Genomic DNA, 23,205 nt, shown 5'->3' on the forward strand with positions numbered 1-23,205 from the left:
ATTTTATGTTTTATTTTATTCCAGGCTTTTAACAAAGAACCTTAAGACTGTAGGTGGAAAATCCTGTAGACTTATTGTAGTGACAATGCCCATGTCCTCCTTTTCAGACACATACAACGATTCCTGCAGCACAGCCTCAGTAGAGTCAGACACGAAGGAAAGTGAGGTGGCCAAAAGCTTCCCAGCAGAACAGAGGGCTGGCAGCTGAACAGCAGGACCAGCCTTCCTCAGGACCCCGTCCACCTGTCTTTATCTTGGGTGGACACTGGATCAAAGCTGCCTTTCTCACAAGCTCTAAGGTTCATAATTCACTAATATTTTATCAATGTGAACAGATGAGAACTGTGCTGTCCACCTGGCAAGCTGGGAAAAACAAACTTGAAAGGAGCATTAAACATCCAGAAAACATCAAACCTACCTTCAGTATTAGAGGAGAAAAATGCTTCTTGCATTGATTATCAAACTGTTTCAGAAGATGTGGCCTAAATTAGGTCGACAGCAGAGCTGAAGAGTTTCTATGCACGCACCTTTTGGCAACTTTGCTTGAGCACCACATCACTGCAGAGGGGCACGTGGTGGTTATGAGTCCTTGCTCCACCCTGGGGTCACCTGGAGGTTTTTCCATTTGCTTGCCTCTGGCTGTGCCTTCCCTGTCCTTCTCAATTCCAGCTGATACATCATCACAAATGTGCCCTTTTTGCTGTCGGTCAACACCAAAAACACCCCACTTGAGGGTGGCTGTGCAAAGGAGACTTCTGGCTGGGACCATCAGAGGGGCTCCGAGCAGCAGTGACGTGACTCCTCTGCGGTGGCCCGGGAAGGCCCTGCTGCACACAACATTCCACACCTGGAATGCTGCAGGTGGCAGCTCCTGGCTGGGAGGTGCAGGGCCAAGCAGGGAAGTAAAGACGTGTAACAGCTACTGTGACAAAGAACACTCTGAACTCTTTTTACAGCCTAAGTCAATCCTCTGCCCCCTCTACAGTCTCTGGTTGCTGGATCACAACTCTTTGCATTTGGTGCCGAGAATTCAGTTGAAGGCCATTTACTGTCATATGTTTGAGTAGACTGCATGCTTTCCTTGTGTGCTGGGCTATGAGTAAATACATTTCACCTCCCATTTGGAATATACTTAAGCATTGCAAATAGGCAGTGAGCATTAGATGCTCCAATGAGTGGATAAAGTGTTGATGTTAAATACTTCTTTCCAGGACGTTTGATGAAAGGCAAATCTCTGCCATATAAGGATGTAATATATAATATAAAGTGATTACAGATGTTATGATTCCTACACAAGCCATTAGCTCATTTAGAGCAGCTGTTAAGGCATGAAGGCATTTTGATGGTAATTGGGTCTTAGGTCCCACAAAAGCTGCTAGTACTTTAGTAAAGATAAATATTGACTAAGGGTTGCAAACAGGCGAAGATCAGTCTAGTAAAAACTCAGAAGAAGCTCAAGAGTGAGTGAGTGGCTTTCACTCTTAGGGATGTTTTGTTTAACCCTCAGACTAGTAGTGTTTTATGTAAATAAAGGGCACTAAAAGCACTAGAAATGGAGATGAAGCAAAACCAAAACCCACTCTTTACAAATTGAACCTCTGAGCAAAGCAGTAGGTGTGTGTATCATTTCTGCTCTCACCTTCACAGGGACTCGAATGTTCTCCTTTGTGTCTCAGTGGAGGCTGGCGTTGCAAGTACCTTAGTGTGTGAGTCAGCATAGCTGTGGAGCAGGTAGATAGTCCTGTTTGAGAAAAAGCCTTGGAGCAGGTAAAGGCTTAGTCAGATTTCTTTTGCCTATGAAGACTTACTGGTTGATTATAAGTTGCACTGCGGTGATTGGTTCCCATGGCTCTTCTAACCCTCAATATCTAAACTCTGTGATTTTTGACATTTTCTGTTCATGACTAAAGGACCTGAGAGTTCTGTACCTTTCTGGAAGCTATTTTTGTCCTACAGAAGTAGGAGCTTGCTTGTTTTTGTTGGTCATTTACCTCAAAAATGACATGTAGGCTCTCAGGAACATGGATCCTCTTGGTCTACTGTGGTTATCAGCATCTTGCAGGAGGAATTGATTCCTTTCAGTCCCCTAAGGAAATATGCAGCAATGTTTTCTTATAGTGCAATTACTTTATCCTCTCTCTAAAATGAGTACATTCTGATTTCTCTATTACTAATTTTTGCACAGGAACAGTGCTGCTGTCTACCCCTGCCCTAAGCATAGGAGAGGGAAGGGCTAAGGAGCTTTGATTGCACATTAGTGAGTATAGTAAGCTTTTGTGTGTGGGAGAGAGAGAGATAGGGAAGGGTTAGCCTGGGTGTATGAAACTGACAAAATGAAGATTTGTGACATTGCTGATGGATGGAAAGACAAAAACCTGCACTTTGGAGTGGAGTTTATTTATTATTTTTGAGGAATCTCATTCTGATTGTGAAATGGTAGCGAGAAGTCTCTGAACTCAAGATGAGAAGTCAAGTGTTGTCAGTCCATTTCCCACCTCTGCATGAGCAGGGTGAAAGGTGTGCTGGTCCTACATCCCCTGGTGCCCTGACACCTTCCTGGAACATGGGAGCTATGGAATTTCCTGCTAAATGCTACATTTTACCACATATACAAAAATTAGGGACCCTCCAGGGAAAAGCAAAGCATTCAACCCCATATGCCCCAGTGTGCCCTCCAAGAGTGCCACTGGTGGCATCCTGTGGAGCAGTCTAGAGCTGGAGCAGGGAATGGGGTTGCTGAGGAAAAGAGGCCTGTCCCAGATCCAGACCATCTGTCATGGCAACTGCAAAGGTAGGGGCTGGATTATTGCATTCGCCTCCCTACTTTGCTTTTGAAAGCTTTTCTTTTTTCTTTTTTCTTTTTTCTTTTTTCTTTTTTTTTTTTTTTTGTCTGAAATATATTATGTTTTATCCTGCTGGACACACTTGAGTGTGTCCTGCTCCGTGGATGCCCTGGGAATGACAGGTCTCTCTGTCCCGTGGCTGTGCAGCAGTGGCACAGAACTCTGGTCTTTGGGAGCTGCCTGTGCCGCAGCTCCTCGGGCACACTGAGCCTGAGCAGGGAGCTCACAACCATTAACTGTGTCTTTAACCTTCCTGCAGTGCCAGGTGCCTGTTTCTGCCTCCACCCAGGGCACAGGGCAGCCCTGGCAGGGTCTCCTGGGCAGTGACAGGGCCATTTCAGGGCTGGCTTTGGGAAAGAATGAGTTCAGTGACAGACCAGGCTGCTGACAAGCCCTAGCGCAGCTCACAAAGGAGTAACCTCCTGGCTTTGCTGATGAGACAAAACGGGGTTTCATGACTTTTTGAGTTTTTTAAATAGTATGCAGGATAGTCTTTTAATTAGTGTATTTCCATCAAACAAGGTAATAATTAGGGGAATGACTCTCCATGTACAGTCTAGAAGATGATTTGGTAAAGCCCAGCAAGACTAATGTGTATGTTAGGGTATGCTTATTCTGTCTGTAGGTCTTTGACACCATCCTTTTCAGGTAGACGGATCTAAAAATCATAGTTTTCAAATAAGGATTTCATTTCAGCGTTGTTTGGAGATGATACAGTGACCATTTAGAAGTCATTTAAAAGTAATGGTTGTGACTGAGTTTTGGCTGTAGAAGACCCCAGATCCCAGGTAAATCCATGCTGCAGCAGCCCTTGCTGCTGCCCAGTGCCTGGCTGTGCTCCCTGGGCCTGGGCTGCTCACACCTCCCCTCCAGGCTGAGGGTGTGCCTGGGTTCTCCTCCCTCTGTGCTGCTGCTCTTCTGCAAGTTCTGCAGAAACTTCACATCCTCCAAACTGCCCTCAAAACTGCTCACTCAGGTGTGGCTGGGCTGCAGAGTCCTTCCTTACTGGCACCAATGGCGAACAGAGACAGGCAGCTGCACGACACACAAGTCTTGCTTTTAGTAAACCAAGCTAAAATAGAACCAGGCCTGATACTCTCCTCTTACCTTGAACCCCACCAGGTGGAGAACCAGACCAGTGGTCGTTGTCTTGAACACAAACAGCTGCAGCCAAACCACCTCTGAGCTCTGGCTTTTCTCTCCAGTGACAGCAAATCTCTGTGTGTGTGTCTTATGTTCTGGTCGTGTGTGTGATGAGAAGCCATTTTATTATCTATGATTTTCTTAGAGTCTTGATATTTCAAACAGGATTGGGTATGAGAAAGGCCATGTGCTTTCTTTCCAAAAATACTCAAAGACTTCAAATGTATATATAGCTGATTAGAAATATATAAGAATAATAAGAAAAAAGATCCAAAATGTGTATTTCTTCTTGCAGCTGGACTGAAGTAGCTGCTAAGATTTCCTCTCCCCAGCTGAGAATTGGTACACTTTGTTTTTCTTACATGATTTCCATGATGTTGATAATGATGTATTTGTATATTGTGACTGATGAGAGATAATCAGACAGGGAAAGAGCACAGAATTACCTGTCCTTTTTTCCAGTCAAGACAGAATGTATGAATTTATTACAAGAAAAAAAATGTGCAAATGAACTTCCTGTAATTAGGCCATTCTGACCTGTGTAGAACCACACTTTGTTTGAAATTTATAAAAATTATAACTAGTACCAAACCCTGTGGTTGATGTCTCTATATGAAGCAACAAGTAAAATGAGATTATTTTTTTTTTCTATTTGAAATAAATGAATTATCAGTAAAGGCACATTATCAAAGCTGAAAAAATCCACACGTTTGTCCAATATAACTTTAACTTGTCCAACATGTGTCAAAAGGCAGATTAGGGGTTTTTCTCCTTTCCCCCATCTCCCTTACTCATGCTCTGAATTGCTGGGACTCTTAGAAGAGTGCAAAGGTTCACACAGACAGCTCAGAGGAAACTGTAGATGACTTTATAATAGTTATTCCTGAGATATCTGCGTGCCTTTGGCTACCAGTGTTCATTAGGGAGTGCTAATTGACCCAAATACAAGCTGTGGACCATGTAGAAAGGCAAGCAGAAACCTGAAATGAGACTGCAGAAAGACAGTGCAAACCGAGCAAGATAATTAGGAGCACACCGGATGCCAGTGTGGGGGTGGCTTTGTTCCCTGCCCCAAGCTGGCAAATGCCCAGGGCAGGGAATGTCCAGGGCAGGAGTGAGCGATGCTCTCCCGTGGCACATCCAGGCGTGCAGCCAGCACTGCCCACACAGCTCCTGCCCCAGCCCGGGAGCTGTGCAGGACCCTTTGTGGGACAGGGGCTGGGATGCAGCACTAACAGAGCTCCCATCCACCCTGGACAGGGGCTGGGATGCAGCACTAACAGAGCTCCCATCCACCCTGGAGGGTGCAGGCCTGGGAGCAGCACCGGGCCAGGCAGCAAAGGATGGGGCAAGGGCCCGGCTGGGGCTGTGCTCAGCCCTGCCTTACACTTAGCAGGTGCTCTGTGGGGATGGTCACACCTCTCCCTCCTGTGCCTTAGCGGAGTTTGGCCTTAAATAAAATCCTTTCTGAAGAACACAGGAGAGGCACTGAATTACTGCTGGGGCACTTTGCACCAGGCTCTCAGAGAGGGACGGAGATGCACGGCCTTGCAGAACCCCAGGTCCCAGATCTCCTCCCAGTAAGCCCAGCAGTCATTTCTCCTTTCACTTTCTTTCCTAACCATAATTTATTTCCTTCTGCGTGAGTCTGCAGACGGAGGCATCGCTCTCCCCCTCCCTCTCCACCTCCTTCCCAGCCATGTGACTGAGCGCTCCCTGCCCCGAGTGAAACTTCCCAGCCCGCAGGAGAGCTGGGTTCGCTCCGCAGCCGCTCCCCGGGAGAAGCAGCGCCTCTCGCAGCCGTGCTGGCCATGGGGAGGAGCGCACGGCAGCTCATCTCGCTGACCCTCGCCTGTGGTGAGTAACAGCATCATTTCTACCTGAAAAACGGGACATTATGCCGGTTTTTTTGCCTTGCAGTCAGGACAGCACCCGACAGACTCAAAACTTTGAACAGTTTTGTTGCTAGCACTAAGGGTGCTTTCAGTAAAGTCCCACTGCTAAGAAATAACCATAACTGCTGTTAATTGCAGCTGCCATACACTTAGTTTGATGTTTTGCTCTACACTTAGTTTGATGTTTTGCTCTCTGTTTTCCCTTGAACTGTGTGGTGGCATAAAGTCTGTGTGAAGGAGTCAGTTCAAAGCCATGTTAGAAGCAGATTTTTTTGGCTTTGCTTTTCTTAATTAAAAATAATTTCCACACCTCCAGAACTAACTGAAAATCCTGAGTGCCAAAAGCAGGAAAGATAAAAGTAAGGAAGCGTTGCTTGAGTTGTTAATTTATCCACACTGCAAGATGCAGTGCAGGATCAGGAAAGGCAGGGGCTTGGAGAAGACAGGCTGGGGCTTCTCTCAATGACAAACCCCATTAGAGTCACCATTTGATCCTTAATGCTGCTCTGGGGAACCATACACATGAAGGAAATCTCTCAGTGCTTTAAGTCACTGCTCAACAAGTGCAGTAGCACCAAATTTACCTGATGAAGACAAAATGTGACTTAATCTGTGGAATGGCCAAGGGCTTGAGCTCAGTGTTTGGTGTGTTTTGCCATCGGCACATGGGGATCACACAAGGATCAACCCCCGTCCCCCTCCCAGTCCATGGGCAGGGAAAGTGCCCAGGGACTCCACCATGAGCAGTTCCTGCTGTATCTCTCTGCTTTCCTGTGCCTGCTTCATAGCCAAAGTCTGCTAAAGTAGCCCCAAGACATACAAATGAAAGAGCAAAATCAGACTGAGGAGCAACACTAATAATTCAGTGGTCAGCAATCACTTTTGACCAGAAAGAAGTTGTTTCCTCTGTTCCTTACCCATTTTTCATACTTTGTTTAATAATTTGTTGTGATGTTTCATTAATGTCACAAAGTCAAGTCTTTCTATGCAGACAGGGAATGAAACAGAATTAGTGCTGAAGGGATGAAAGTCAAATGGGTTGGAGGGAAGCTATGACAGTACTGAAACCTCTCAGAAAATCTTGGTGCTTTTCCAATTCCTCAAACAAACCAAAGCAGCCAAGGCTGGTGAGAGCATTTTCACTGATTACAGGAGCCAGTTCAGGTTTTGTGTCCACTCAGAATCAGTCAACTAAACAGGAGGATTTCTCCTGGCAGCAGAAAGTAGAAAAAAGCCGCTGGGCAGTGGAACAGATGAATGTGGTTAGATGAATAGGGGACAAAAATCCTCAGTAAGAGTTTCTATCACATACCCCCAGTACAGGATGGAAATGGCACAGCCAGGCCATGGCACTGAACACTCAGCCAGGCTCCCAGAGAGGAATGTGGCCATGCTAAGGAGCCATGGAAGCCTTCCCAGCCTCAACTGGAGGGTAGGTCAGTGACCCCAAGGGCCTATCTGCCCCTTCATACAGCAGAGCCACCAAACCACCTCCAGCAGCTGCCCAAACACAGCCAGTGCCAGTGGGTGCAGCTGAGAGTGATCCCTGCCCAGCCCTGTGGCCAAATGCCTTTTGGGGAGACAGTCCAAGCCAGTGGATTTAGCAGTGTGGCCATGCTCTGGCAGAAGCCCCAAAATGCTCGGAGGAAGAGCCTGGTAGTCACCCAGTGAGCAAGAGCCATGGGCCTTTCTAAAGACATTTCTTGCTTTACCCCTCAGGTGACCCTGTCTGGCTGAATAATGAAAAATAATTAGGTTGAAATGACCTTTTAAGGAGTTTTATTTAAAGGTGGCATTCTAATGTCACTTCAATAATATTTCTTTCTACATCTGTGTTATCTGATCAGTAATCAAAACCAATCTGTGAACTGAAAACTAAGACCTACAGACAATTTAGGACTTGTGTACATTTATATATGGGTTGTTTCACAGTCTTAGAGGGGAAGAAAGAGTGAAAATTTCAACTTCTTCTTTCTTGTTTTCATCATGCTGATACAATTGGACGCAGCTACCCATAACTGGTGTGAGGCAACTGCTCCGGCTTTCCCCAGACCCCACAGAAGGAGATCAGTCATCTGATCAACAGTTCTGCACCAGCTGTGGTGAAGTGTAGGGGCAAGAGCAACAATGAGCTAAAGTATCATATGAATTATGCATTTTTAGGTTCATTTTGAGAAAAATCACAGTATTTTTTTTAGATTTTTCAACTGTCTCTAGTTGGCCTTTGACGGTAACACCTAAAGTGGTCAGGTGTGTTCTGTACAGCTCAGAGTGGAACCCAGGCAATTTTAGGAGTCTGGAATATTTACATCTACATTTCTGCTCTTCTCCAGCATAGCCATTTTTAAAGGAAAATTGTGTTAAGGGTTAAGATCTGTGCATCTCCTCTTGTTCCTTTGGTTTTTATGTTGAATTTGATTCAAAACCCAGTAAGTCTTATTATTCTTACTTAATTTATATGTATCTGAAAATTGTTAGATTTTGTGAGTTCAGCTATTACTGAAGATCTCTGTTCATGGTGAGTGGCAATAAATAAATGAATACATGGAAGAACTTGTGAGATTTCAGCCAGTTTTACTCTAAACGTGCCTCTGGTATTAATCTGTCCTAAAATCCTAATCTCAGCAGCCTGCCTGCCATCAACTTTGACACTGATTCATGAGAAATTCCTTTGAAAGAACAAGTGTACAGTGAACTCAGACATTTTTGTTGAGGCATTCTCTGTGGAGTTGTACTTCTGGGAATATGAGCTGTCTTGGACTTTTGGGTTCCTTCTGTCTCCAAACTGGAGAATTTATCTCTGTCCTCGCACTAATTTAGGCAGTAAAGCACTTTAACTACACCTATATCTTCATGTACATCAAAGAATTCACATACATCAGTGATATATTTCTTTAATTCAGCCTTGTCTTTCCAGAGTCTTGTTGCATACTCACTAAGACGCAAGCAGAAGAGTTGTGACATTTAAATATTCTACAATGTACTTTCCCACTTTTTGTTCACTTCTGTATTTACTTTTAGGAGCCAGATTTTTTTTTTTTTTTCCACTTCTGCAATGGACATGTTTCTGAAAATGTTGTTAGGTGGAACCATAATTTTGGTGCTGTAACTATTTTCTGAATTGGTCCAAAATACTCCTGGATGCTGCACCCTGATTTTTTTCTCATTTCTGAAAGCCCATCACTAAGAGGGATGGTCTTTCTTTGGGTTCCTCCAGGAGGAAGAACTTCAGGATTCAAGCTGACATGGCTACAACAAAATCATAAATAAACACTTGGAATTTCCCTGTTCCCAGACTGGTTTCCCAGACTGGTTTTCCAGACCGTTGTGAATCACTTTAAGGCCATTGCACTGCCTCGCTTCCTTCACACACACAGACATACCCCTTTCCCTACAGTTTGTTGTAAGAAACCAACAACCCCTTTGGCTGCTACACCCACTTCATCTTCCTTAGACCCGACAATTTGCTTCCAGCAAATCTGGCTGAACTGCCTGCAGGGAATTCTTGTGCTGCCCAGGGATTGTGCAACATGTGGTTCCTCAGTGTGTGGAGAGCTGGGAGCCAGTGTGCTCCACTGGGATGGGAATACTCAGAGATGTGAAACTCGGGGGTGTGGTGCCTAGCTGTGGATAGTCCTACAGAGTGTCTGCTTTCACTCTCCTATCATGACTGGGGCCAAAGGAAGAGTGAAATTGTATCACTCATTTCATAACAGAACCAGTGCAGGTATTTTGTGTTATTTAGTTTATCAACACAAAAGTGAAATGTAAAGGTTTCTAGACTACTGACTTTAGTTTCTTTGCAGCATTGTCCTCCTGCTTTGCTGAAGTGGCCCTGGGGGTCGAACTGTCTCCAGAAACCACATCCTTCCACCAAATGGCTACTTCTGCTCAGCTACTTTATCATCCTTCACCCCATCAAAACACCCCACTTCGTTTTAACAGCACAGGCCCTCTTCAGACAACACCCATGAGCCACAGAACAGCTGAGCAGACAGCTGAACAGCTCCAGGCAACATCAGCTCCGGGCCAGCACACGGCAGCCGGGGCAGGAGCAGGCACCGTGTCCACAACAGCCGCAGACAACCCCAGCACGGCCGGCCAGGTCACGACACCGGCAATACCCTCGGTTACAGCTGCAGGGAAGAGCACAACCTCTCCCTCTGTGTACTCCAGCAGACATGGGAGCAGACCACGTGTGAGCACAGGAACCGCAGCAGCGGCCACCAACACCTCCCTGAAGCAGGAGACAGCAAGTACCCAGGGGACAGGTGCCACCTCCGCCGCTGCAGCTGGCAGCACACGGTCACAGAGACAAACAACAGCCACTGGCGGCCCAACAGCCACGGCTGTGACCAGCACAGCCACCCATGCAGGGACACAAACAGCCCCCACATCCCCTGGCAGCACAGTGAGACCCCCTCCCACCCCGCAGCCCCCTGCCATCCCCACAGGCACCTACACCCTTTCCGATGGGAACGGGACCTGCGTCAAAGTTGTCATGGGCCTGCAGCTGATGGCTCGAAACACACAACAGGTGAGGTGGAAGCTGAGCTTTGTAGTGACTTCATTCATTGGCTGGAGTTTATTCTTCCTCTTTCCAAGGCATTTTCAGAATTAGCTTCTATGATACAAGTGAGTGGTTTGCTCCAGTCTAACACCCCTCGTGTGCCGCAGCTGCTGTACTTTGGCCTGTGTGATGATGATGCCAAGGGGACATAAAGGTGCTTTCTTACTTCAGCAGTATTTGAGTGGGAGCAATTCTGGGGCAGGAGATCAGCCTGCAGGGTTATGTGTGCTTTCAAGAATGGGAAATTAGTTAAAATCTGAACTGACTTCAGGTAAGAGCTTGACATTGTGAATTGCAACGAAAGCAAGAAATTATCAGTTCACAGATTTGGATTTAGAGATGAGTTGTCCTGATGCTGATGTATGGACATTTTAGGATCATGTGAACTGCCAGGTCCAGAAGAGCTGGTCTTCTTTTCCAGAAGTGATTGGCTGAGAATGATTCGGCTAAAGATGTCATACAACCTGAAATGGCAATTGTGCCCTTCAGGCTTAAGTTTTTGTAGTCTCCATTAATATAACACATGGAACTACATCCTCAGGCTCTGAAGTTCTTATGGTTGAGCCACCCCTTTTACAAATACAAATATTCATATTTGATGGCTGAATATTTCTAACATAGGATGAGTGTCTAATGTTGGTAAAGGTAATTTTCATCCCTCGTCCTGGCAGAAGCCAGGCAGGGAGCAGGATTTCCAACCTCACCAGACCATAGTGAAATGTTTATAACAACATAAGGTGATCCCTCTTTGTAAACTACCACTCACACTCACTCACCTGACCCTGCCTGAATCACATCAGTTCACTGAATGAACAGAAACCCAGTATTTTCTGCCAGCTTAATGCATTGGAACAACTCAGACAACTGCCAGTGCTGATTTGTGAGTGGGGAGTGACCCTGGCAGGCAGCAGTTCAGCTGCCACCACCACTGGCCTGTTCGTTCAGCCATGCAGAGCCTGTCTGGGGGCAAAAAAAAAAAAAGGCAAATCTCTGCAAGTTTTAAAGTTATTAAATCTCTTTAAAAATTAAATTTGCTTTTAAATTCCCCCCTCCTCTTCATCACCAACCCTGCAATGTCTCTTCTCTCTACAGGAACAGATGGAATATTTGACTGTCAACCCCAATGCAACAAAGATATCTGGAAGCTGTGGGATCGTGCAGTCTGAGCTGAATTTAACTTTTAGTGGAGGATTTGTAAACATCACCTTTGAAAAGGTAATTGTTGCATTTAGAGGGAAGGAATGTTTAGGACTGGGAAGCAGGAATTTAGGCTGCCTTTGATCCAGCTTGAGCTGTGGGAAAAGGCATTTTATCTATCTCTGTGCTTGTTTTCCATCTGTATATAAGGCATGGTTAGTCCTGTTCTTCTCAAAGGGCTAGAACCATAGAACCATGGTTTAATTAATTCAGGTTGGAAAATACCTCTGGAGGCTTCCTGGTGCAATGTCGTGCCCACAGTGCAACTGAATTTAGTGTTAAATCAGGTCTGTTTGAACTTCCAATTTGGAACTGAAGGGTAAGCACAGTATTCTGACATCCTCTGACAGAAAGTGCCAGAGAGCAGCATTAAAGCTGCCCATCAAGCAACAGAAAGTCTAGGGTTAGCCAAGCAAAATCTGAGTCTGCTTTTTACATAGGTAAAAGTCCCATGGGAGGGAAGGTCAGGCCTGCTGTTTGCATTGGAGTGGTGCAGAGGGAAGGGTTTGGGACTGGAGTCCCTGTGCAGGAACAAGGTGTGCTGGGAGCTCTGACTCACACTGTCAAGTTGCTCTCAGCCATTTGCTTCCCCTAAAAGCCAGCTGGGGTTATCAAATTCAAAGGACAGCCTGCACAGTTTTAAGTGCCCAGGAGCCATGACACATCCACAGCTGAAGGAGTCTAATTTCATCTAATTTCTCAGTGGAAAATTCCAAACAAGTGAACTGCAACAACAAAAGTGTAGGTAAGCAGCCTTAAAATACACCACACCGGGGAGACCTAAAATACACACAGAAACTTGGGCAAGATGAGATCGATCTCCTGCTTACACAGTGGAAAACTGAGCTTTGGTTTTGGCATTGTATCTATTAATTCCATGTTCCCCACTGGGCCCACATCACATGTAGGTGTGGCTTTAACACAAGCTACCAGGAGTGCTGCAGCCTTTATAAGCACAGGAGAAAATCAAAAAATCCCTGAATGCAGCCATCCTCTTGCTAACTTGGGCATTTGCACATTTTGGGAGGCAGCACTATTTACCTGAAAGCTGTAAGGGCTGGGTGATGATGCCAGCAGAGGTAAAACACAACTACCTGTGTATAAAGTGATTATTGGCAGGGAGGAATGGGCAGGAAGATGGCACGGGTTGGATCCCATCGAACTCTGGCAAGTGTAATGTGCATCAAGGCCAGGGCTGAAAGCTGCATCTGGCCATCACTGCTGATCTGTGTCCTTCAATTAATGAAGCTAAAGTGTCAGTCTTGCAGCCTGGTTCCAAGCTGAAATTAGAGACAAATAAGAAAAGTACAAATGGTTAATCAGTCATTTTCCTAGAAAGCCCAAGAGGGAACAGCGAATTATACCCCATATTTGTCTTTAATTTTTGAACAGAGAAAATATTTTGATTAATAGTCATCTTTATTTTAGCTTATGGCAAAAAGTTTTCTAAGAGCTACAGAGTAAAAGTAAGGTAAAAAATGAAGGAGCTCTTTCAAAACAAAGGATCAGTTCAGACTCTGAGTGTTTGCTTTAAATGTGTGCTTCCTGCAACAAGAGGAGCATTTTTTGGTGTTACAAGAATCCTTAGAGAAAGGCTGGGGATTCGAGTACCTACGAAAGCCCCAGGTTGCAGCAGTGCTAAGGAGAGTGATGTGAACCTTTAGGAGGTGCTTGACTTATCTTGCCCTGAAAAAGGCGGTTTTTGGCACAGCATTAGACAATTCACCATCCACTTAAAGATAAGCCTCAAGAGCATAGCAGGGCTCAGCTTGGACTGCTTTGAAATTGAAGTTAATAAGAAAACAGTTTGCTGCTGGCTTTTTGTGTTTGGTCTCTGCAGCTTCTGTCGGTGCTTTGAAGCAGGAGTGCTCCAGCAGTGGCACTTGTGGCTGTCCCTGGTGGGAGAGGAGCTGGCTTGGGCCCCGGGGCTGGGGTGGCAGAGGAGAGGGGCTGGCTCAGTGCTCACCACTGCAGCGGCCTCTGTAAAGGGCTTGAAAAAAGGAAGTCGTGTAACCAACCCACAAGATGTGAAGTAGGGGTAGGTGCTTTCCACAAGCAAAGTTTTTAACTGTGGCCAAACAGAGCGAAGCACTGCCACCCAAAAATGGTTATATTTATGTATTTAAGTTGGAATGATGCTATGAACCTCTTCTCTGGTGTATTTCTTTCTTCCATTTTCCCACTCCATCCTGCATGTGCACAGGAGACATCCATGTCTACTGCCATTTATCCACCAGCTTCACTCACCAGTCCCTGTATGCTTACAGCAGGAATTAAACTGGTTAGCAGGGCTGCTGCATGAGGCATCACATTTTACTCCAACACTGCTACCAGGGGGAAGTTCCCAGGGCTGGCTCTCTCCAGGGGAGGGCAGTGTCCAAGTTACACCAGGGTTTCAGGGCACGTGTGAATTTCCTGGCTGGAAATTCAGTTCTGTGCTGTTGTACCAGGTGTTTTCCATGTCAGCAGTCTTCCTACTTTAGGTTATCACAAGTATCTCACGAGTGCCCAGCTTGAGCAGTTTGTGTAAAATGACACCTGCATGGTCCTGTTTCACTGAACTGAGGAGAATTGATGATGCAGCAGAGATTCGGAAAAGAAAAATACATCCAAGAGAGTTGATTCTTGGGTCTCAAAGGTGATGCTTTACAAAGTGTTTCTTTGGAAAATTCTTTATGACCATTTTGCTGAGGTGAGCTGCGTTTCTTTCCCCTGAAAATATGAGTATGTATTAGGAGTAAAGATATGTCTTCTTTTGCAGCAAGCTCCAAGTTACTCAGTCACTAAAATTGAGAGCAGAATACAGTTATCTTCTGAAGGTCAGTGATTTTACCTAGTCTTAATTTCATATCAAACTCTTCTGGATGTGGGATAAGCTTTCATATCTTTAAAACACTGGATTTTGCAAATATGTGTTTTATCAAGCTTTCAAATGTGTCATTCACCTAAATCTTACAGAATAAAAATGGAGGAGAAGGGATCTGGCTTAGTTACATCACTGTTATTACATTTTCTTTTTGATCCCAAAAGCTTTCCCTGCCCCACTCTTTCCGAGTAGAGATTACTTCAAACCTTGCCTGCTCCTGTGAGAATTCTAACCCACTTGTGCAGACTCAGTTTGTTAAAATGTGATTTCAAGAATCATCTGAAATTTTAGCCACTTTTTCAGACCTAAGCTCAGCTGAGTTGCCCATTAATAGTTAAAGCACTCATTTAAACATGTTAGAAAAATAAGTGAGAGTTTATGGCGAAAATGCTCATGCTTTAGTCACCTCTGGGACCATGTTACCTCAGAAAGATGTTGGTTCCAATGGAGTCAGTGTTGATTCTCATCTGTCTCTCTCTGGCCTCCAGGTATGCTTTACTATGCAGCACTAAATAAGAAGCTGTTCACAACAAAGCTGGGGAATTCCTTTAAGTGTGCCAGCAGGCAAACCTTCACCTTGGAGAGGAACTTCCAGATCCTCTTTGTTCATATGCAGCTGCAGGCGTTTGACATTGTGGGTAACCAGTTTGGAAAAGGTGAGTAGAAGGATGCTTTTCCAGCCTTCCCAGATCTACATGTCAGCACTCTGGTGGCCTGATGGATGTAATCTGCTAAAGTCTGCCCATACACATCCCACTGCTGTTTTCTCAACCATTCCTGAGTAATTTCCATCACAGTGCGAATACCTATGGAGGATGGAAAAATATCTTTGCCCCTTTTATTCAGTACCTTCTGTTTCATCTTCTCATTAAAAATGTTCAACTCTACAGCCACAATTTTCTTCATCCATTTTCTCCCCGAACAAGCAGAGGTGTGTTCACCACCAGTGCACTGCTCAAACCCCAACGTGCAAAGTTCATTTCCAGGTCACTGTTCTCAATATAGCCAGATTTTAGCTATTTTTAAGGGCTCCCGGTACTCACATTGTTCCACGGCTGCAGCAGCAAAACTGCCAGCTCATAAGGGATATTTGTGAATGCAGGATGGTGTTTTCAGAGCAGCTGTGTCTAGACATGATGAAATATGCTCCTGAGGAGGAGCACAACTGGCCCACTCCCAGCTTCAGAATTAAACATGATGCTCATCTCTTCAGTTTGTCTTTTCTTGGACAGGAAAACCACAAAGAGGCAATCGGGTATCTCAGTAAAAGACAAAGGGAGATTCAGTGGGACCTTGTGGTGCACAGAGGGGCTTACCAGGTGCACAGAGGGACTTACCAGCTTTCCAGCCCTTTAGATGCAGCAATAAAACATTCTCTCTTCTGCCACTTACCTTTCTGCATGCTTATAAAATATTGCCCCTTGTTCCTCTTTTTACTTTAGATCTGTCTTTTGACTCAGATTGGCTCTGTTTGACCAGTTCTTCTGTTAGATCTCCATTTTGGTTACTTTTTCCATTCTAAAAGGAATATAATGGGAAACAACATTTGGAGCTTTTTTAAGACATGGTCCTTCTCCACACTGAGAATTCTATCTATGCTCTCATTCTCATTAAATATTTTCATGGGATAAAACTGAGCTGGAAGAACTCATGGGATCCCATCTGGTCCCTGCATTTCCATTCAAATGTATACAACAAATGATCTTAATTATGGGATAAGGTATGGCCTCACCTCCAGGGGAGACTTCCCTGAGAAAGATGCTCTCTGTTACTCTCTCTCTCCCTCCCTCCCTCCAAGTCAGACTAATCTCTGCTAGTCAGTACCATATACAAATTTAAATTAGTTTTGCTCTTAATCAGAGAGCTGATAAGGCAGATCCCGCCTGTGAAATAATTCCCCCGTGGCTATAAAACAGTCGTGAAACTGCTGTGTATTGGCTGCATATGCAGACTCTGAAAGAGAAAATCCCCAGTCAAGGAATGACTAAACACATCACCAACCTCCTCCCCTTGGGTGTCTCAAGACTGATGGTTTCACTTCTGTTGCTCCTGATTTGCTTATCCTTAAATGGGGAAGAAAAAGAAAACATTAATGGTCACTGGTTTCAAGTTCCTTGCAATGCTGTACAGATTATAGCAGTGTTCCGTCAGTTGCCTGATCTTTTTGAATCTGGAAATCTGTAAAAGGGCCTTCTGTACTTCAGTGTATCAGAAACAATTCCTAGAGTTCATAGAGTTCTTTCCTTCATTCCCAATGTTTCATCAAAGCAAAATGGCTAATTCAAACATCTCTGGCTTTAACAACACTTAGATGCAAGTACTTTTCAGCTCATTTAACAGCAGGTTACATTAACCAGACAGAGCTTTTAAAAGACAACCTCTAATAAAATGCTCATTCCTTTGGCTTTGCGGCATTGCGTCACCATCTGGATTAAAGCAGAAGAGGATCAGACTTTGGGAAGAGCCATGTGGAGGCTCTGGAGGTGTAACATGATGTCATGGACTCCACATGTTCCCTGGGCTCATTGCCACTGAGAGTATAAATTCCCATGGGGAAAAGCCCAAGCCAAGCTACAGCCTGTGCCAGCAGAGTCATGGAATAATAGTTTTTATCTCAGAGCACTGTTGAAACCTGCCTTGGAACAATCACAGGGAGTGGGGGGGCACAGGGTATCGTATCTCCCTCATACCCTGGCTATAAACTGGATTTGCTGCTGAGCTGGGATACACTGTGGGGTTTAGCTGACCATGCTGCCCTGCTTAGAGAACAGTTTGCTCTGCAGGTGCCACTCTGAGCAGCATGACAGAGGTCTGGCTTTCCCCGGGGCCTGAGGAAGGACCATTCCTCTAGATCTGATGGAAGATGTAGGTCTGATCCAATTCTGGGACAACACATTAGTGGTCATTCCCAGATAATGCCTTCACTCCCTGGACTATACTTGTATTTTGAATCTGAGGCTGATCCTGCCATTGTTGCTGGGTAAATTTTCCATTTCTGTCAGTGGCACACGTGGTGCAGTCTCTCCATAGGAAAGCTGCTGATTTAACTCAGTCTAGAAGTTCACTTTAAAGTAGTAAATTTCTGTTTAATCAGAGGATGATTTGAATATTCATTTGGGTAGGAACTGGCTGAGGGAGCTAGGATTTGCCCTCTCTATAGCTAAGAGGTATGTTTGGAGTGATATCTTTGGATGATCCTTCAAAGATATGATTTGTGTCTGATATCATCATATGTACAACAAAATTGCAAAGGTACTGCTAAAGCAACTCCCTGGACTAAGTCCAAGGTTTCTGCCTTCCTAATCTCTGAATGTTCTAAGTTAGCCACCATTATCCACAAATATTCTGAATTAAACAGAGAGAACAATTAGAATTTGATTTTTCTTAGAAAACACTGACTTAACAAGGATCCCTTCTGCACTAATCATGTGCTGGACTATGGGCTTTTGTCTCTGGCCTGATCCTCTTAACTGGGAAGAAGCAATCAGATGTCACACAGGAGCAGTTTTTGACCATGCAGGATGTGTCTTTCTCTTTATTTTAAGACTGGCACTTTGTATTGTGATGCTCCCCATCTGCTTTTGGGAAGAAAGTCCGTGCTTTGCCCCTGTGTGTGTACTGAGTGGTGAAACAATTCCTGCAGATATGAGAAGAGCCACTCTCTAGGGAAGCACAGAGCTACTGCAGATGGGGTGAGGATGGTTTTCTTGAGGTAAGGCTTACCACAGATAAAAAGTGTAGTAAGTATAGCTCAAGAAAAAGAAAGAAAAAACCAAAAGAAGGCAAGGTCCTTGAGAACTGGCTTGTATTTGCAAACTTTTCTGGACTATATATGTACAGTTTAGGAGTATAGTGTTATGCTATTAACATTTTCTGATCTCCTTTTCATTTCAGAAGAAGAATGTTTTCTGGATAGAAACAGCAAAGTAGCTCCCATTGCAGTGTGCCTGAGTATCCTGGGATTGTTTGTCATTGTGTTTGCCACCTTCCTGATCTCCAGGAGGAAACCACATAGAGGATATGAACGCATCTGAGGTGCCCTTGTGCTTCCAAATGTATGTTACAAGCAGAGAAATCACAGGAGTTTTTGCTTCTGCCTGGCAATTTCCCTGCCCTGGAGCCACATTTTAAAGTGAGATGACACCATGTGTTTACAGCTAATGAATGTTTCTGGAAGGAGTTTCTTTAAGGTGGGAAGGAGAAAACTCACACCTTCTACTTTAGGCTATTCTTAGCCTCTAATTTAGATGTAGTCCAAAATGAGGAGCCTAAATTCTTTCTTATCAACAAAGGAGTTCATTCAGATCACCTAAGCTAGATTCCTAAAAATAGCTTAAAGGAAGCAGTATCACTATCCTCCAGAAAATCCATCAGGTTTGTTAATAATGGTGATGGTGGTTAGATTTATCAAAAGATGTAAGTCTGACCTTCAGCTGAATAAATCAGAGGCCCATAGCTACAGACAACCCTGCTAGTGAGAGCTCACTGAAAGCTTTTATTGGAACACAGTGTGTGCCAAAATCTCAGGGGAAGTGTCAGTGTGATTCTACTCACAAGCAACTTCTCACCAGTCCTACAACACAGTTACCTTTCCTAAGTGCCTGGGATTCTCCTGCTAAGCCCTTTGCAAAGACACAGTGGTAATTGTGACTCTTGCAATCACTCTCCTGGAGCTTAGTATGTTCCTGGTCTTGTGAGAGCTCAGGAATCCCCCACGTGCTGTTCAGACACAGACCTGTCACAGTGACCACACTGAGCACAGGAGATGTCCTCTACTGTGGCAGCAGGGTAGTCTCTTAATCCAGGAAGATGCCACACTCACTGGAAATGGCCTGGGATTAAGTGACTTTCACTGGAGCACCTGCACAAGGTCCATGAGAAATGGAAATCCACTGATGCTGTATGGTCAAGGCTTCTGTGGGAAAGAAAAGCTTGCACAGCCCTTCCCCAAAAGTCAGTGTTCTGCAGTGTGCTTACAGCTGAGCAGCTGGATTTTTATATGGAAATAATTTGGAGTTGCTTTAAAGCACAGTGATACACTCTGTAGTTATTTCCTGCTAAACCAATGATGAAGGCATGAGAATAATAATTGCTTTTGAGATTTAAGTCTGGCTCATGTTCTTTGTTGTAACAAGGAAAAGCTCCTTGTCACAAAAGATTTACATGTGCAGAAATGTACACGTGCACATGCCTCACACTCTGCTCACTGAAGCAAATGACATCAAGATGGTAAGAAATTATGTACAAAAACATTTGCAAAAGAGAAAATAATATTCAATAAGAGCACACTTCCTTCAAGGAGTTAGGCTAATGGCTTAAATTTTACTAATAACAGTTTGTGGAATGGCACTCATTAAACAAAAGAAAGACTGAAGTCATATGGAAAAATGCCTTGACAGTTTAATCTATATCTAAACAAAATAGAAATGCTGGGAACTAATTTAATTTCTATGAATAATAGCCCAAATCCTGCACAGTTATTAATGGTGATGGAACCTCACTTGATTTTCACTGAATAAAATTGATGGTTATGTTTTGTCAGATATTCTCTTAAGTATTTTATAAATGGTTTTGATATTTTACTAGTATTTCACCATTGCAAGTTTACTTATTTAAATGAAGAAAGAAAATAAATTCTTCCATGCTATGAATTAATTAGAGATGTTGGTCTGTGTGGAGCAGGAAACATGGCTGTACTGCTCTATAATCAGTATAATGTGTAGCTGTGGAAGTAATTAACATTCTCTAGAAATGTTCTCTTTGAGTCTGAATGAACCAATAAAGAAGAAAGATAAAGACAATTTTGAAGCACTTTTACACTTGGAGAAACATCAGAACCAGCTGTGAGCACAGGAACTTTTGCTTTATGTTAATATTCAGTCTTTTAAAAAGGTCTGATATCACTATAAGGACAGAAAAGAGTTACTAATGTCTGCTAATTCTGTGGTAAATATTGTGAGATGTGGCATTTTTACTTGTGATGCATGAATAATGTTCTTCCTCATAGTTTTTTTTTCTTTCTACAGTGAATCAACCTGTTGGTATTGAACAATGTTTGGATTCTGTTTTACATGATTTGTTCTTCTGCTTTTTCTTGCTATTTTTTGTTTGCTATTTTTATGAAGCTGCATTCTGCCATTTGTACACGAATGATACTCCGGGCTTGCTCTCACTGGCACACGTGAAGTGCACGTGGTGCAAACCAATGAAACAATTGGATGCTCCCAGGAAATGCTGCCAACATGCAGCAAAATTAATCCAATGGAGTTAGTGCTTTATAGCAGTAGAGTGTTCATTGGAGAAATCCTTACTGCATCAGGAGATCCCAGCCTTGAAGTGAAACCTTCCTGCCAGCTGTGGCCCAGCCTGCATCCTGTTACCTCCATCCCTGATCCCAAAACCCAACCAGCCTGCAGCAGGAATGCATGTCAGCACAGCAGGGAGTGTTGCCTCTCCAAGTCTAATGCTGAATTAGAATCAGACAGCTCAGCTGCTCCCTGAGCTGCCATGTGCAGTTCTAAAAGCTGATGCCTGTGTTTGCTTTCTGCCAGAATTTAGGAATATATTTAGGTGGTACTTTTTTATCTGGTGGAATGGCTTTGAGGTCTCCCTCCCACTGGGAAGACTCTCTAGGGGTAATTAGTCTCGGTGTTGCCAGACTTGCTCTTTTAAACATCTTGTCTGAGGAAATGTTTTGAGCAAAAAGTCCCTAAAAGAACACCATACAAAAGGAAAATATTTGGTAAACACACTAGGTGGGCCATAAAGGCTGTACCATGGAGCAGCAGGGCAGTTTTGTCTGCTGGGTGCGGAGACAAGGCTGCAGCTGGGTCCCAGAGTGACTCAGCAGCCCCAACTCACTTCTTCCCCCAGCTGCAGACCCAGACCAACCCATCCCTGAACCAGAAGATGCTGATCAGGGAGATCTGGTGCACTGATGACATGATGCACTGATGATGTGATGCATCCACCAGGGAATCAAAGCTTAACTTCTGTGCAAGCATGTGCTGGTCAGGAGGCTGTGGGGCCATCACAGGGACTAGGAGGTGAGCACATCCCTACATCCCCATGTCCCCACATCCCTATGGCTCCCTGGTGCCCTGCTGCAGCTCCCGTGCCAGACAATCCCCTGTGGTCTCTCGCACACCCAAGAAAGAATGAGGGCATCCCAGAAGCATGATGATGTCACACTTAGACAAGTAACTGAGGAGTTTAAAAAACGAGGTTTAATTTCTTTCAGTCCTTTTTGTTCTCTCATGGACAAGTGCAAATTAAGAAACAGCTGTTAATTCAGTTGAAAGAGGAAGGGAGATTAGATTGGCATCTTGAGTATCTGAACATGGCTTGGCTGATCACTTCTAGCTTGCTATAATGTATGGCTGCTAAAAATAACTTGCTATGAGAAGTAAGATATGCTCTTTATTTTTCTCTTGTTGGTGTTTTCATAATAAAGGCTGTATTTAACCATTAGAGTGTGCATCGCTGTGCAGTGATTTTATCTCTGAAATGGCTGAGTGAGTCTCACATGTTGTGCTCTTCATGAAGCAAAGGTTGTTAGATGGACTGCAAGAAAGCAGAAGATGTGGTAAAGATGGGGGAGAAAAAACAATCTCTGCTGCTGGCAGTTGATTGAGGAACTTTGCTGTTGGAGAATTTCCAGTGAGAGCAGCAGAGAGGCCATAACTTCTCCCAGGGATAAAATACCAGAATTATGCTTCACTTGATTTCTGGTGTCACTGCACATCCCTGCATGATGGATCATTTAATGTTAAAAGGTGAAAACTTTGCAAGCCCCTTGATTTGTCCTTCAGAAGAAAAGCAATGCTGTCTGGAGAGCAGGGGCAGATTCCTCTGCTCTTTGGCACTTGCTTGGCCTGATACAATGCTAAATTTGGTAGCAGTTTTGCACCTATTTAGTGGGCAAAGTTCATCACTTGTTCATGTTTTAGAAGCTGGGCTGGTAAATACACACCTGTATGTGTGAGGTAGGCCCTCAAAGGCTGCTGGTGTTTCAAAATTCTCTCTTGGCAAGGTTTAATACCAGATGGAAGAACAGTCCAGTATTTTATTTAAAGGCAAAAAGTCCCCATCTATGAGTCACACCCTGGACTGTCCCAGAGGCAGAAGTTTGGAATTAACTGAAGAAACTTTTGCATCAGAATATTTAGAAAAAAAAAGGAGGTGTATTTTTAAAGCATCATTTGGAGCAAAATAAGCGTGAGAAGAGAAGGATTTCTATGGAGTTAACCCTTTGCGACTAAGGTGACAAGACTTGGACTCTTTCCTCACGTCCAGGGCTGTGGCCATAGCATGCCAACAAGGCAGGAGAATGTGGGTCTGAAGTTTATCTGCCACAGCAATATAACACTGCTGGGCTTTCCCAGCTATCCACAAAATGTCACAAACCATACATTTCTCTTTTTTTGTGAGTCTTATTACCTATGGAATTGGTAGATCCCAAGTACGTTATTGAATTATAAACTGACTCAGTTTCTTAGCTCTTTCTTCAAAATTTTAGATAAGAGCAGGTTGCATTTCCAACAAGCAGAAACAAAATAAATGGCTGTTGGGAAAAAAGAAGGTATTCAGTCTGAGTCAGGATATCTGTGTTCATTACAGACACAGATCTTGGTTTTGAACTTCAGTTTTACTGAGGTTTTCTTCTATCACAAAAATGTTTGAAGATTATGA

At 44.1% G+C, this 23,205-nt stretch overlaps 2 protein-coding genes across 8 annotated transcripts in view; both read left to right on the forward strand.

Annotated features, from left to right (window-relative positions):
* Positions 1 to 4,577, forward strand: part of MCF2L2 (MCF.2 cell line derived transforming sequence-like 2) — a 155,867-nt gene extending 151,290 nt beyond the window's left edge. For all 7 annotated transcript variants that reach the window (XM_088061066.1, XM_088061067.1, XM_005525054.3 and 4 more), the window contains one exon: positions 108 to 4,577. In XM_088061066.1, the coding sequence (XP_087917192.1) occupies positions 108 to 208 (101 nt within the window). In that variant the 3' untranslated portion in view covers positions 209 to 4,577. The remainder of the gene's footprint in view (positions 1 to 107) is intronic.
* A 109-nt stretch (positions 4,578 to 4,686) lies between these two features.
* LAMP3 (lysosome associated membrane protein 3) lies at positions 4,687 to 21,984 on the forward strand. The gene is made up of 6 exons (XM_005525190.3): positions 4,687 to 5,843; positions 9,688 to 10,418; positions 11,544 to 11,666; positions 14,410 to 14,467; positions 15,003 to 15,170; positions 18,409 to 21,984. Exons 1-6 carry the CDS (start codon positions 5,798 to 5,800, stop codon positions 18,546 to 18,548), a joined length of 1,266 nt encoding a protein of 421 aa, XP_005525247.1. The 5' UTR covers positions 4,687 to 5,797; the 3' UTR covers positions 18,549 to 21,984.
* Positions 21,985 to 23,205: the final 1,221 nt, after the last annotated feature.

This window comes from Pseudopodoces humilis, chromosome 11, assembly GCF_049639895.1.
Source record: "Pseudopodoces humilis isolate 2021_Gansu_Grassland_sample_001 chromosome 11, ASM4963989v1, whole genome shotgun sequence".
NCBI classification, from domain to species: domain Eukaryota; kingdom Metazoa; phylum Chordata; class Aves; order Passeriformes; family Paridae; genus Pseudopodoces; species Pseudopodoces humilis.